The 13094-nt window shown below is 48.2% G+C and overlaps 1 protein-coding gene across 1 annotated transcript in view; it reads right to left on the bottom strand.

Annotated features, from left to right (window-relative positions):
• MARCHF4 (membrane associated ring-CH-type finger 4) overlaps nucleotides 1-13094 on the bottom strand; it is a 93966-nt gene that overhangs the window by 22619 nt on the left and 58253 nt on the right. Inside the window, exon 2 of the mRNA XM_059476323.1 lies at nucleotides 5179-5334. Within this exon, the coding sequence (XP_059332306.1) occupies nucleotides 5179-5334 (156 nt within the window). The remainder of the gene's footprint in view (nucleotides 1-5178; nucleotides 5335-13094) is intronic.

Here is a 13094-nt window from a genome sequence, read left to right as displayed (position 1 = left end):
GGCTCCCACAGGATAACAGGATCAGCTTTGTGAGCTCCAGACTCACAGTGGCTTCAGAACATGTCCAAGCAGTTCTCTGTGATGGTCTGCCACCCGCACTGGAAAAGTGCTCCAACCCTCCAAACCATTCTGGAGAAACTGTCTGGAGCTGTCTGTCCTCTGCTACCACCCCCCTGGGCCACGTGCTTTGGCACACCACCCATGTCTGCCGGTGCAGACCACTCTCTCTCAGACCAGTTTCCCCAAGTTTCCCCATTTTGCCCAAATCACAAAGCTCTGCAAACCCAGATGCCTCAGAAAGGGCTTCTTAGGAGCTCAGGTCTGACATTTGTGATGACTTTAGTCAGGGTCCAAGCTGGTACTGCTGCCTTTGAGTATGTCACTTGTTCTCCTGCACTGTTTCATAACCTGCAAGTTGTACTTGACACAAACCTGTTTCCCTGTTTGCTTCAGTGCTTCTGCTTAGAGATTTGTAAGTGAGAGCCTGCTCATGTAACACAGATGAATAATGTCATTACTACAGTATTTAATGCCTGATCTGTATTTCCCTTTCTTTGGCACTTGCAGTCTACAAAGGTTCCCAAGCAGCAGCACAAACATATCCAAGGCAGATACTGCCTGCAGAAGATGTCTATGTCCTACTGCAGCAGCTTGCAAAGAAGTCTCATTTGCTGGAAGAGCCTTCCTGCACTCCCCTGAGAGCTCCTCCATGCCTGCCTCAGGCAGTTCAGTTTATTTTTATTGCTGTATCTGACACATCCCCTTAATACACATCATTAACATCCTGAGCTGTGCTAGTCAGCAATTTAATTCTCAGACCCAGGGTCACAAGCAAGAGAGGTTTTTCCTAGAAGGTTGGAGAGGATCATTTGCAGCTTGGGTGTGGTTCTCCCCTTGCTGCTGTCCCAAGACCTTGGCCATCAATTATCTTCTGGAGGATGTTTTTTTCTTATAAATTCACCAAGCAAAATTAAGCCACTGATGTGGCATAGCTTCCCTGCTGTACACTTCCAGATGCTGTGGCTTATTCAAATACTAGAAATGCAGCAAGGAGGCGAGAGGGCCCAGTAGGGCCATGTCGTGGAAATGTGCAGTGATGAAAACCCCCCTCCTCCATGTGCCACAGCATCTGGTAAGACTCAGGCTACAGTGCCAGCATCCTGGAAAACTCCTGTTTAACACACAGGCCTTGAAGTCTCTCTTGCAGTGACTGCACCCATTGCTTGCAGGCTGCAGCTGAAGCTCAGCTGGGAGAAACAAAGCTCATGCTCAACACAGGAGACAACAACCAGGAGACATCAGTAAACTTGCCTCAAGCTTTTTAGCTCAGCATCTCAGGATGAAGCTCAAATGCCCTGTGAGATCAGCTGTTCTTGCAGTTGTGAGTGTCCTGATGAACAGGCCATGTAAGAGCACTCATCAGCTCCTAACAGATCATCACCATGGACAAAATGGAGCCAGAGGAGAACAGAGACCAGATCCCAACCTCCCCAACTGGGGATCTTTGGAGCAGAAACAGCCCACAATGCAGGAAGAGTCAGAGATAACAACTGTAAATCAGAGCTGAACTCATCAAGACTGCAGACAGTTGTTGAGAAGGTTGGTTCAAACAGATTTTCTCTTTGCTAAAATCAGAACATCAGAGTGGATGTGGTTCAGGACTGACTACAAAGGAGGTATATAGATTAAATACACTTCAGAGGCCCATCAAGGTAGATACCTACTCCACTATGTATCAGCACCAGGGTGCAGGCAGTATGATCATGTGCTTCTAAACCCCTGGGCCTTCAGGGCCTTTAAAAAATCATGGGCTTTACATGAGTGTTACAATGGAGGGAAGCATTTAAACCTCCAAGCTTGTGACTCCTGTCTCAGTGACTGGCTAACTGGACAGCAGAATGGATTGGTGGATGGATGGATGGATGGATGGATGGATGGATGGATGGATGGATGGATGGATGGATGGATGGATGGATGGTGGATGGATGGATGGATAAATGGACAAAAGCTCTGGATTTCCTGGTTGTTCACAGCTGATGGAATATTTTTGCTCATTCACTGCCTGACTGCTGCTTGGCAGGACACCTGCTGTGTTGTCCAATAACTTTAATCCCCCAGCCTCAGCAGGTTAGCACTATTGCTGCTTTAAGACCTTTGGTCTTAAATGCCTGCAATCCAGGAAGTAGAGAGTAGGGTGGGTTAATTTACAGAGATTAATTCTGCCAAAACAGAAGACTAAAGGTCTCTCTCTGGTATGAAGCTTCCTAATAGCCTGGAGGCTGGAAGGAGCCTGTGTTAATTATGCATGAACCCGGCTGTAACTTCTCTGCCCACACCATGAGTCTCCAGACACATCTGGCCCATGCTGTGCTTCTAAGCACTCCAAAAAATGTGCAGCAGATGTCAAAATGGGCAGAGAAACATGCAGGTCCCAGGGAACATGTGGGTGTTGGATGTGCTGCTCTGCTCAGACCGACTGGACATGCTTCAGGGATCCAGGGTCTGCCAGCTGCCTGGCTCTGGCTTCCCAGCAGTCTATCAGATACAGGACACAGGAGAGAGGTAGGCCATGATCTTGGTTAGAATCTAGCCAGGCTCAGAGCATCACCCAATTAGGTTATATTGAACAAGGACATGAGGCTTGTGTGGTCCTTGTCTGTATTGTGGTTGGTCTGGAAAAAACAGATTACCTTGACTTCCTACAGCATTTGCTCTCCAAAAAATGTGCTTGAGAAATTCAGAGATTTCTTGTAAGAATAAAGCTGGGTACAAGTTCCAGCAGACCCTGAGAGGAAAGGTCAGGGACTTTGAGATATACTTGTATGTCCAGCTAGCCTGTGTTATCCACATGTGGGGTGCAGACCAAGCAGAAATGATGCTCCTCCCATCTGCACATGCTGTCACTTGTTATGGGATACAGTGTTGGGGCATAGTAGTAACTCCTGTGTCTTCTCTGCCCCTTTTTGCCAGTATCTTACCAGATGGTGAGAGCCACTGAGAAATGAGGCGTTCATAGTAAGGGGTTACAGGAGGCCCAAGCCCTCAGCACTGGTAGGAAGTCCTGGCCTGGTGTATCAGCCACTTCCCACAGGATTTTGCATATTAATGCCAGGGTAGCATCTGCTTCCCAGAAGTGCCTTTGTGTTGGCACCAGTCAGGGCACCCAGGCTCACAGCTGTAGCTCTACACATTGCATTTATTACAGGCCAAGTAGTTTTTCACTCCAGTTGCTTCTTCCCATCCTCCAAATTTCCCAGGGCTTCTGTGAGAAGTGCTGTGAAGTCTAAGCCAGCAATGTGAAGGCTCCAAGCCCTGGATCTGCACAGTGCTCTGAGACCCTTGCTCCTGGAGCTGAGCTCTCTAACTCAGCTGTTTCTGCCACCCAGTGTTCATGGCAAAGGCCACCAGATCAGGCCACTTTCTGCCAGGGGAGCCCAGAGAGAGAGAAGCTTTGCACAGGCAAGGAAAGTTGTGTGTGTGAGGTGGAAGCTTGTCCATGAGCAGCTCCAACAAATTTTAGCTGAGTGAGGAACAGAAGAAAGTCACTGACCCATTGACCTGAGCCCCCTGAAAGTGCAGAGTGTTTTGAAGTCATTTAATAAAGGTGGTTCTGGGGTCACAAAGGCTCACAAATTTGTACTCACAAACCTCCAGTGCTGCTCAGCATCGCATCCCCAATCTGAGACACAGGAAGCATTAGGGCAATCATGGAGCAGCTTTCCAGAAATAAACAAAAGCTGCTTTGTCCACATCTCCCCTCCTGTGTTTCAATCTGCTCTGAGTTACTAGAGCCAAGAAATTAAAACATTCCGGGTCTGAGGCTTGGGATGAAACTACTGATGTGTCCAGCCCATGGCTAATGGAAAATTGAATCAGAAGCTGTAGGGACTCTCAGAGAGCAGGCAGGTTTTTCCCTTCCCTCAGTAAAGTTTCCCCATGATGTCCCCCTAATTTCAGTACTTCATTTAAGTCTGGAGTCCTAATGTGTTGTCCCTTTTTCCTCAATGTGGTAAGTGACCTCAGGCCTAGAAAAAACCACATAGAGTTCGCAGTTTGAAGGAGAGAGCAGGAGTTTCCCTTCCCCCACTCCCCTGTACAGCTGGGCACCATCACCAGCACTGTCCTTGCCTCCTGGTAGAGAGTGACCCACAGAGGGCCAGGCACTGGACAGACCAAAATCCCTACAGACATGACCCTCGTCTCTAAACCACTGTGATGCCACTCCAGTCCAGATGATGCTGATTAAGCAGAAGTGCCTGGATGTAATGTGCTTCCTTATGGCCAGAGCACTAATGATGCTTAGCAAAGGCATGCAGTAATTAATGCATCTTCAGGCATTGCCCCCACAATAAATCAATAGCTATTAAGGATAATTTATCCCATTTTTAATAGTCACACAGGTTTCCCCATTCTGAATCCTGATTTAAAATCACCAGTCTGTATTGTGACTTATTCACTACAATGCTTTTCAGATAAGAAAGAACGTGGGTCCTTGGATGACTTTCATAGACACATCAAAGATGTGCTTTACCTGTTGTGTGCACATCTGCAAAAGTCCATCAAGAATCAGGCTTGAAGAGACCAGAGTTTTAGAGTCAACACCTCCTGTGCCTTGCCATGATTGTGTGAGAGCAGTAAAGCGAAAAAGTGGGTGAGATCAGAGAGGAGAGTGCCAAGAACTCTCCATCTGCCTCCACCATCCCTCACGCCAACACAGCGGAGTCTCAGCAGGAGAAGATCAGGATTAATGGCACAACTATAAACACGTGGAGTCTCGACTGCTCAGTCACAGACTGTGTGCTCTGTTGCAGTAAATCCCACAATGGCACAGTCCTTGCCTGGCCCTGGAGGCAGGCACACCTGGGCTCTCCAGTGGATGAACACATTTGAATGGCTGTGAGGTGTTATAGCACTATTGTGGAATTTTCAGCAGGAGGCAAGTGAATATAGGAATTGCCAAGGAGAGAAAGAGCAGACTCCCAAGGGATGCTCCCAGAACCACTGAGCAGAACATGGGGCCTCTTTGGACCAGCCCCTGGCAATCCTTTCTGAGTGTCTCAGACATATGAATCCCTGTGCACAGGGAAGGAAAACCCACACAGGTAAAATCCACTTGCTCCCAGAAACAAAAATTGAAACAAGAATAAATAGACTTTGAAATGTCTCTAGTACCTTTACCTGCAGAGGGTTCTTTGTGCTTATGGCAATGACGTGATACTTGTAGTAACACAGCTCACAGCTCCAGCAGCCTCTCTCGCTAATCCATTTGATCAGACATGGCTGGTGCGTGCACTTCACAGATCCATCGCATCGACACGGGCTCAGCAACTCCCCCTGAAACAGACAGACAGACAGACAGCATCAGCGAGGCTCCCCTCCTTCCACAGCACAGCACACATGGCAGGCATGGCAGAAGCTCCCTTATCCACCATTTGAACTTTCTTCCTTTTTTACCTGGTTTGGCTCAGGCAATCATGCTGCTTCCATCCCTTTTTCCCTCTAATAATGCTTGGCTGATGTGAATGAGACTGTCAGGGATGTAACAGTCTCAAACACTGGGGTCTTACATGCCTTGTCACCACTGAAGGAAAAGCTGGATGAGCACAATTCTTACCACTCCAGAGGACCCACACTGACCCCAACCAGTGGACACACTTCTGTTGGAAACCAGACACCATCCGTTCATTGCTCAGGTTTTGTCTCTCTCTGCTGCCTATTTTAGAAAGTGAGGTTGGTGGTGGTGATAAGTTGTGAGACAGCCTCTGCTCCAGACTGATGGCCTGCTCAGACCCAGGTAGCTTCCTCAAGCCCAGGCATGCAAAATGTCCTCAAATTTCTCTCCCACACTGTCTACCATCCCAGACAGTCATACTGCTGAACTACAGGGCTGGCTATTTGCACCCTAGAAGCAAGCAAGATGGAGAACAAATTGTGTTCTGGCCTGCAACCCAGACAGTTATGAGTGGTGGCTGAAACACTGAACCTCCTGGCTCACTCCCTTGTTTCTGGTGCAGCTTTTAACAGGGTCCACAAACATCCACAAACACTCCCTATTATTCTGATCTATCTGCTATCATGCTGTTCACCATGAGACTAAATTCCTCTGTGCACACAAGCTCAGGAGCCCTTTACAGTTGTTTGCCATTGCTTATTTAGGTTAGGAGACAGCCATTACATTTTACTCCTCACTGTTTAGTGTTTAAAAGCCACAGTATAGATTGGAGCACATTTAACTGTGCTCCAAGATTAAAAAGCTTTTAAAGGCAGAATATCTATGGGACAGGGAAGGTTGGATCATACTTTCAGCATTGGGGAGAAGGTATTTGCTTTTACAGCCCAGATCAGCCTCATCACTACTCTGATGGAGCACCAGGATAACAGACCCTGGCACTGGACACTGCTGGATATGGTAAAAGACATCCATAACTGCCTCGGGTTATGAACCAGATCCTGCTCTTGCTAACCGTGGTGGGAAACTGTGTCAGCTTCTAGGTCACTACATCCGGTGTCAGCAGCTCAGGAACCGAGGACCACACTGGGCAAGAGCAATACTTCTTTTTACAAAACCTAATGCGAACATTTAAAGTGTTTCATTTGTTTCAGCTAGGTCACCTAAAAATGTCATCTTTCATGAAATTGTAGCAAAACTGTAAATAACTGTTTGTGTTACAAACCCAGCCTTGGCTATACTTGTTACTGGTTTTCATTATATACTGGAGGGGATACAAACGGAGAAGGGGAGCAAGGAGGGCTGTAGGCTCCATGAACCTTTTCCCCCTGGCAAGGGGTGACATGGCAAACCAGAAGAAGGGAAGCAGGGAAGGATTAGATGGGAGAAAGGCGCACGTGGGAATGAGCACTGACACCGGGCACTCAAACTCCCCATATGAGGTCCAATTTGAGGGGCTCAGGTTTGGCTGGGCATGTTTGTGCCCTTGGCTGAAATTGGGGTGGGACATCACCAGAGTGATCAGGAGCCCAGAAGAGCAGGCACTGCCAGACAGGATGCAAAAGGGGAGGGACCAGAACTTGGCACAACTCCTCTGCTTCCCCACTCGCCAAACCTCTTCCACACCAAGAGCCAGCCTGCTACAAGGACCACTGCCCTGTGCCTCTGGTCTGCCCTTCTCATCTCAGTCCCTGGTGCCTTATTTTGTCAACAGCTTTGTCCCTCAGCACACAAGTGAGGCCCCAGCAGTAAGGAGGCCACACAGAAACCTCCCAGATCTGCAGCATCCCTGCCTTTCCACCTCACTGCACAGCAACGTCTCTTGCAGGGCTCAAAATGGTGAGTGCAGGACCTGGGCTTTGTCTAACGAGCAGCTGGAGGCGTGGATGATGAGGGATCAGGAATGGAGCAGGATGGAGCAGGAACTAAGAGCAACAACCTCCAGGCAAAGGCAGAGGGGAAAAGCTGCAGCTACAGCCTGGACTCACGTTGGCTTCTGGGGCTCTGTCTCTGAAATCTGAGCTTCTCTCTTCAGAGCCAAGAGATGTTCACAGATGTCCGACAGCACCATGGGGACCCAGTCTCCCTCCCTAACTGTGATGCTCAAACACACAGTCCTGCCAGCTCCTACAACCTCAGGATTCAGCTGTGGAGATGAATTCCCCAGTGACTTGATTTTAGCAAATCTAGCAAAAACTCAATTTATCACATTTTCTCCAGCCGTCTGAAATATTGCATCCTTGTATGTGGCACACAGCTATTTTTGCATACTGTGAAGCCCAATTCTATCCACAGCAGGCATTTGTAAAACTGCCACATGCACACACATGCACATGCACTCCTGTACCAGCAGAAAAACAAACACCAGGGGCATATCAAAGGAATAAATCCTTTGTACAGCAAAGGAGAAGGAGTCTCATTGCTGTCTGTACAGAGAGCTCAGGAACAGACCATTTCCTATGATACACAGGAAGCTTTTAGCAGCAGAGTCCTTTGCTGCTAAAAGCTACAGGAACACAAAAGCAATCCCAAAGTGAGACAAAAATCACAACAATTAGAGATGGGAATTAAAACCTTAATACTCATTTTTGCAAGTTTGTAGAAGATGGGTCTGCACAATATATTCTCCAGTGTTCAAACAGCAGCGCTCCGACCAAATCCCTGTAGGGACTGCTCTCCAAAAACCCTTTGAAGGATCTATTTCCCTATTTTACAACATTTATTTTTGCAACTTCCCATTGTAGAGTTACATTCCATCACTGGGATGAGTCTAAGCAGCATTTTTCCTTTGTCAGTAACTAGTAACTAACTTCAAGCTTCCTCCTCAATTTGCTCACTATCATCTTGTTCTTCTGAAATACTGAAGTGTGCTTTGGAGTCAGATCACCTGCCTTTTTTTTTTTTTCTTCTTTTTTTTTTTTTTTTTTCTGTTATCCAAGTCTAAATTAGGAAAAACCAGAGTTAACAAAAAGTGAAAGGCGCTCTGGCTCAGCCACAACCATTTCAAACATATGCATGAAATGCTCTTCCCTACTTCTGGAAAGAGTAATTCACTGATCAATTATATATATAATATTCTTCCCTATCTCTCAGTAGGGCGGGAGCTTGTCTCAATGAGCAGCAAGGGCAAGGCCAGGCTGAACTGGCTTTATCCTGAGGAGGACAACACTGCTGGAGATGCACCAGTAGTGCAGCTCTGCTCCAGCTCTGTCCTTTCTGTCTGAACTCCCAGTCTGTCCCCGCTGCAATACGTCAAAGTGGTTAATGATTATCTGGCCCCTGCTATTTAAAGCCTACTGGCAGGAGTGCTGAGAAAGGATGGGGAAAAAAAAATTATTGCCAGTGCATGCTTGTGGTGCTCGGTATATCCAGGGAGAAAATAACCACGTCAGGAGCAGCGTCACCCCTGTTGAGTGGTGGTGGCAGAGCTCTGCCTGGCTTTTATCTGTCATTTATCAGTGCTGGGGCCCATCCGCAGCTGCAGCTGCTCACCCACCAGCAGGCAGATATGAGATGTGATTCCCAGGCCTGTTCTTTTAACTGCAAATTAAGTACAGCAAATTTGCCCCCTAGTCTCCTTTAAACAGGGCAGGGCTGGGGATGATGGTGTCACTGGGCCAGGATGTGGCTGGTGTCCTGGGTTGGCCCAACATCCTACTACCACAACCATTAAATCAAACATTTTGAAAGCCAGTGCAAGCTGTGCACAAAACCAAGATAGCTGATGGTGATCTTAAGACCTGCAGTTTTTCCATTACCTGTGCATTTTTCCTGCTCAGGTATGCAAAGTAGCACGAGCATCAGTCAGAGGAGCAGTGCCCTGGGCCAGAGCAGATCAATGAGAAGATGCTGGAGGAGTTGTCCCATCACCACAAGGGCTGCCATTTCTCTTTGGGGGTGTACATGCAGCTGCTGCTGCTGCTCACAGATCTGCATGTGTGTATCTGACTGCTAGCATTTATCTGAGTTTGTCTTGTTTGCAAAAGGAAGCCAGGGTCATTTAATTTCAGGTCTTCAGCTGTGTCTCCTAAATATACTTAAATCTTCACATTGAGTTTAAATGCAATGGGAAGTTTTATTACAGTAAATAAATGCCAAATGATTTCTATATTAGGAACATAATTACAGACAAATTAAGTAAAATGGCAAAGAGAAGCCCATTGTTACACAGCTGGTAAACTTCAATGAACATGTACTAATGACCACTCTGTCTTCACACACTTACAAGAGTTGCCCTTCCATCCTTTTGAACCAAACACATTGTTACCAGCATCTCAAATGCTTCCCCATGCATGCAAGCCCTGTGCCAGCCAGCAACAGGCAACAAGGGACATGGAACAGGTATCCATGTGCATGTGTGTGTATACATATGTGCTATATTGCATGAAATTCTCCAGCACTGGGGCAAATTGACACAGTGTGGACCCAGGGAGGAGTGGAGCTAGGTCTCCTGTGGTCCAGGACAGCACAGGACATGGTTATGTATGGGGCTCTGGTGAGATGGCATTTTCCCAGGCACCTCAGCAGAGCTGGGTGCTGATCCCAATCTCCATCTTGGCAGAAATCTACTGAGAGCCTCTTCTTGACCCAGCTGGGGGAATACCCCAGCTTGGCACCTCCCTGAAATCTGGAGACCCTATAGGAGAATCTATGCAAGTGATTAGAAAAATAAATCATCGAGACTGCCATCTCTGTGATCAGAATTGGACCATCCCACAGCTCCCCTGCAAGACCTGATATCCCTGTGCCATGCAGAGACAGCACTGCCCATGGCAGGCAAGATCTGTGTGCCCTGGGGTGCTGCGAGTACCCCCATCACAACAGCAAGAGAAAAATGCAGCCCAAGAAAGGAGAAAAATCAAGCTCTGGACAATTGTTTCTGTTGCTTAGCTGTGGTTTTTATTAAGTCTGTGACTGCCTGGTGAAGCCTCTGGTGTGTGCTCTCAGCCTGGCAGCTCCCTGGGTCAGGATCATGTCTCTGCAGGCTCAGCTGTGGCAGAGGTGTGGGCCCCTCTCCAGGATTCCTCAGCTTCTTGGCAGTAGGAATGAGCAGCCACAGGTGGGCATGTCAGGCTGGGGGCTCTGAGATGGGTGTTGTGGGGGCACAGCTCTGCTTTTTCATGGTTTTCTGCAATTTTCAATCGGGATTGGCGGTTCTGCGTGCCTCAGGCATCTCTGCCTACAGGCTGGGTATGAGCAGACAGGGATCTCAGCTTTAGTGCACCCAGCAAAACCATCACACACCCCTCTGGGACCACCAGGAGTATTTTGGTGATGTCTGGCAGTGTGGGTGCTAGTTGGGAAAGGGATGCATCTCACAAGGTCCTGAGCCAAAACCCCTCATTTGTTCCAGTGAGCCTTTTCTGAAAAGCCATCATGTCTGCAGAGCTCCCAATGCTTCAAAAACAACACAAATTGCCTTTCCACCCACGGAGGCTGCTGCTGTGGCACCTGTGAGGAGTGCTGGGGCTGCCAGGCTGCTCAGGCTTTTTCTGCACCTCTCTGATGAAAACATGAAAGGCTGCAGCCACAGCTGCGAGGAGGGCAGGGTGGGACCTGCTCTGCATCTTCCTTCTGCTGGAAAACTCATCCCACCCCTGTCACAAGAGGCATGACTTCCCAGCTGAGCAGCTGATGCCCACAGCCTCTGGCTTCACCACAGACCAGGGAAATTTAGTATTTTCTCTGCTCTTTGCCGTCTGCAGTGTTTTGTGCTTGTCACCACTGCTGAGACAGACAATGACAGAGGTGTCAGCTCAGAATTTGGGAGTGGGATGGAGAAGTGGGAAGGAAGACTTTCCATTTTCTGAACGTTACCATTCTCCCCAGGGACTCTTCTGTCACTGCAGAACTGAGGGACCATCACCTCATCTGGCTGCTCATCAGGGTAGGAACAAAGCTTGCCCATGTTTTAAGTCAAAACATGTTTTTTTGGTTGAAGCAGATGACTCAAGAGTCTCAGATGTGCTGGAGGCAGACAGTGGGTCAGATCCCTGTACCCATGCCCAACAACAGTGCAGGGATGTGGAGGAGAGGCATCTGACAGAGGCATCTGAGGTCCCTTCTCAAGGCTGTTCAGCAGAGAACAGAAAAGTCCCAAGAGGGCCCTCAGCTGCAATGGCTGCCCTCTTTGCCAAATTGCTCTGCTCCTATTCTGCCACCTCTGAGCAAGAAAGACCCCTCGTGGCACCATCCCTGTGCCCCCAGGGGATCCCCATTGCCTATTAACAGGGATGGGTGCCACGTCAGAGAGGCCTGAGGGCAACCTCTGTACTCCACCTTTCCACAGGGTCAGCAATGGTGCCACAGACTCAGCCAGGCAGGAGCAGGAGTGGGTTCCTCTGCACTCAGATCATCGCTCAGCTCTGCCAAGGAGCAGGAAAGAGGATGCCTAGGATGCCTTCTCTTCCTCCCTTAACTGCTAAAACATTAAAGAGTTCCGCAGGGCAGGAAGGTGGGAGAGAGAAATGAAGACAAGGAATAAAATCTCACGAAGAAAAGAAAGAAGAAGAAGAGGCTTGAGAAGTCCTGGGTGCAGAAAGCCCAGCGCATTGGAGAGGCGGCTCTGGCTCACTCAGGCAGGAGCCTTTGCTGTGGTGACTCATCCTGGGAGCAGTCTGGAGTGGTGGCTCTGCCCTCACTCCTGCACTGATTTCCAGAGCAAGGTGATCGAACACAGCTCCACTGAGCCTAATGTGATCTGTCAGGGAGCTGGGGCACGTTTGCCTTGGTAACAGAAGAGAAAACAGGCAAGCTCTAGAATTTAATATAAAATATTTGGACGTGACCCAATCCCTTTTCACTATAAAAAAGGAAAAAAAGGACTTAATCTAGGCTAGGGCTGTTTCAGTATTTATCTGACGGCAACTTGGTCATGTGCTTGCCCACAGCCTGGTACTATCCCACAGCTCTGGGCACTTCTTTGCCACCACTGGTAAAGACCAAAGGGAGATGGTTTAGGAAGGGCTGGGTGTCTCATGGCTTAACACCAATTTCCTTCAAAGCAGCAGAAAAAATGCATTTTTGTGAGAAACAGAGAATCACAGGGCATCTTATGTGCAATGAGCTATGGAGTACTTTAACACCTGGTTTCAGGCCAGTGAAAAGTGAAGGGCAGAGAGCCATTCAAGTCCCACTTGGCCAGGGAAGGGAGACAGCATGGAAAGGGATGCTGGGGATTGGTTCTCACCTGAGTCCACCACTGCAGGGTAAGTGAGAGGGAAGGACAGTCCCTAAGGGTCCCCCTTAACTGAGAGGAAAGATGCTGAACTCCATCTCTGTGTGCTGGTCTTGCCAAGACAGGCCCTTCTCAGAGGAGATTCCTCTGAACAGGAATCCTGACCCATCAGTTTTCCTCAGAGCAAATAAGCAAATGAGAGCAAATCAGAGCAAGGCAGTCCTCAGTGCAAATCAGCTCCTCAGCAAACACAGGGACCTGCAAGCACTCCTGCCATGTTGTTGTTGCCACCAGCAAATCCATTACAAAGTAGCTGAAACTGATCCTGAACAATTGTTCCACTAGAACAAAGTTGAACCTTACCTGAAATACGGAATAAGGAATTAATTATTAATAGCTCAAGGAGCAGAGAGGTTACAGAATATGGTATTTATTTGCTTTTCTCTCTACAGAAGGATTTTCACAAGA

The sequence above is a fragment of the Ammospiza nelsoni genome, chromosome 7 (genome assembly GCF_027579445.1).
Source record: "Ammospiza nelsoni isolate bAmmNel1 chromosome 7, bAmmNel1.pri, whole genome shotgun sequence".
NCBI classification, from domain to species: domain Eukaryota; kingdom Metazoa; phylum Chordata; class Aves; order Passeriformes; family Passerellidae; genus Ammospiza; species Ammospiza nelsoni.
This window is presented reverse-complemented; position numbering and strand designations above follow the sequence as displayed.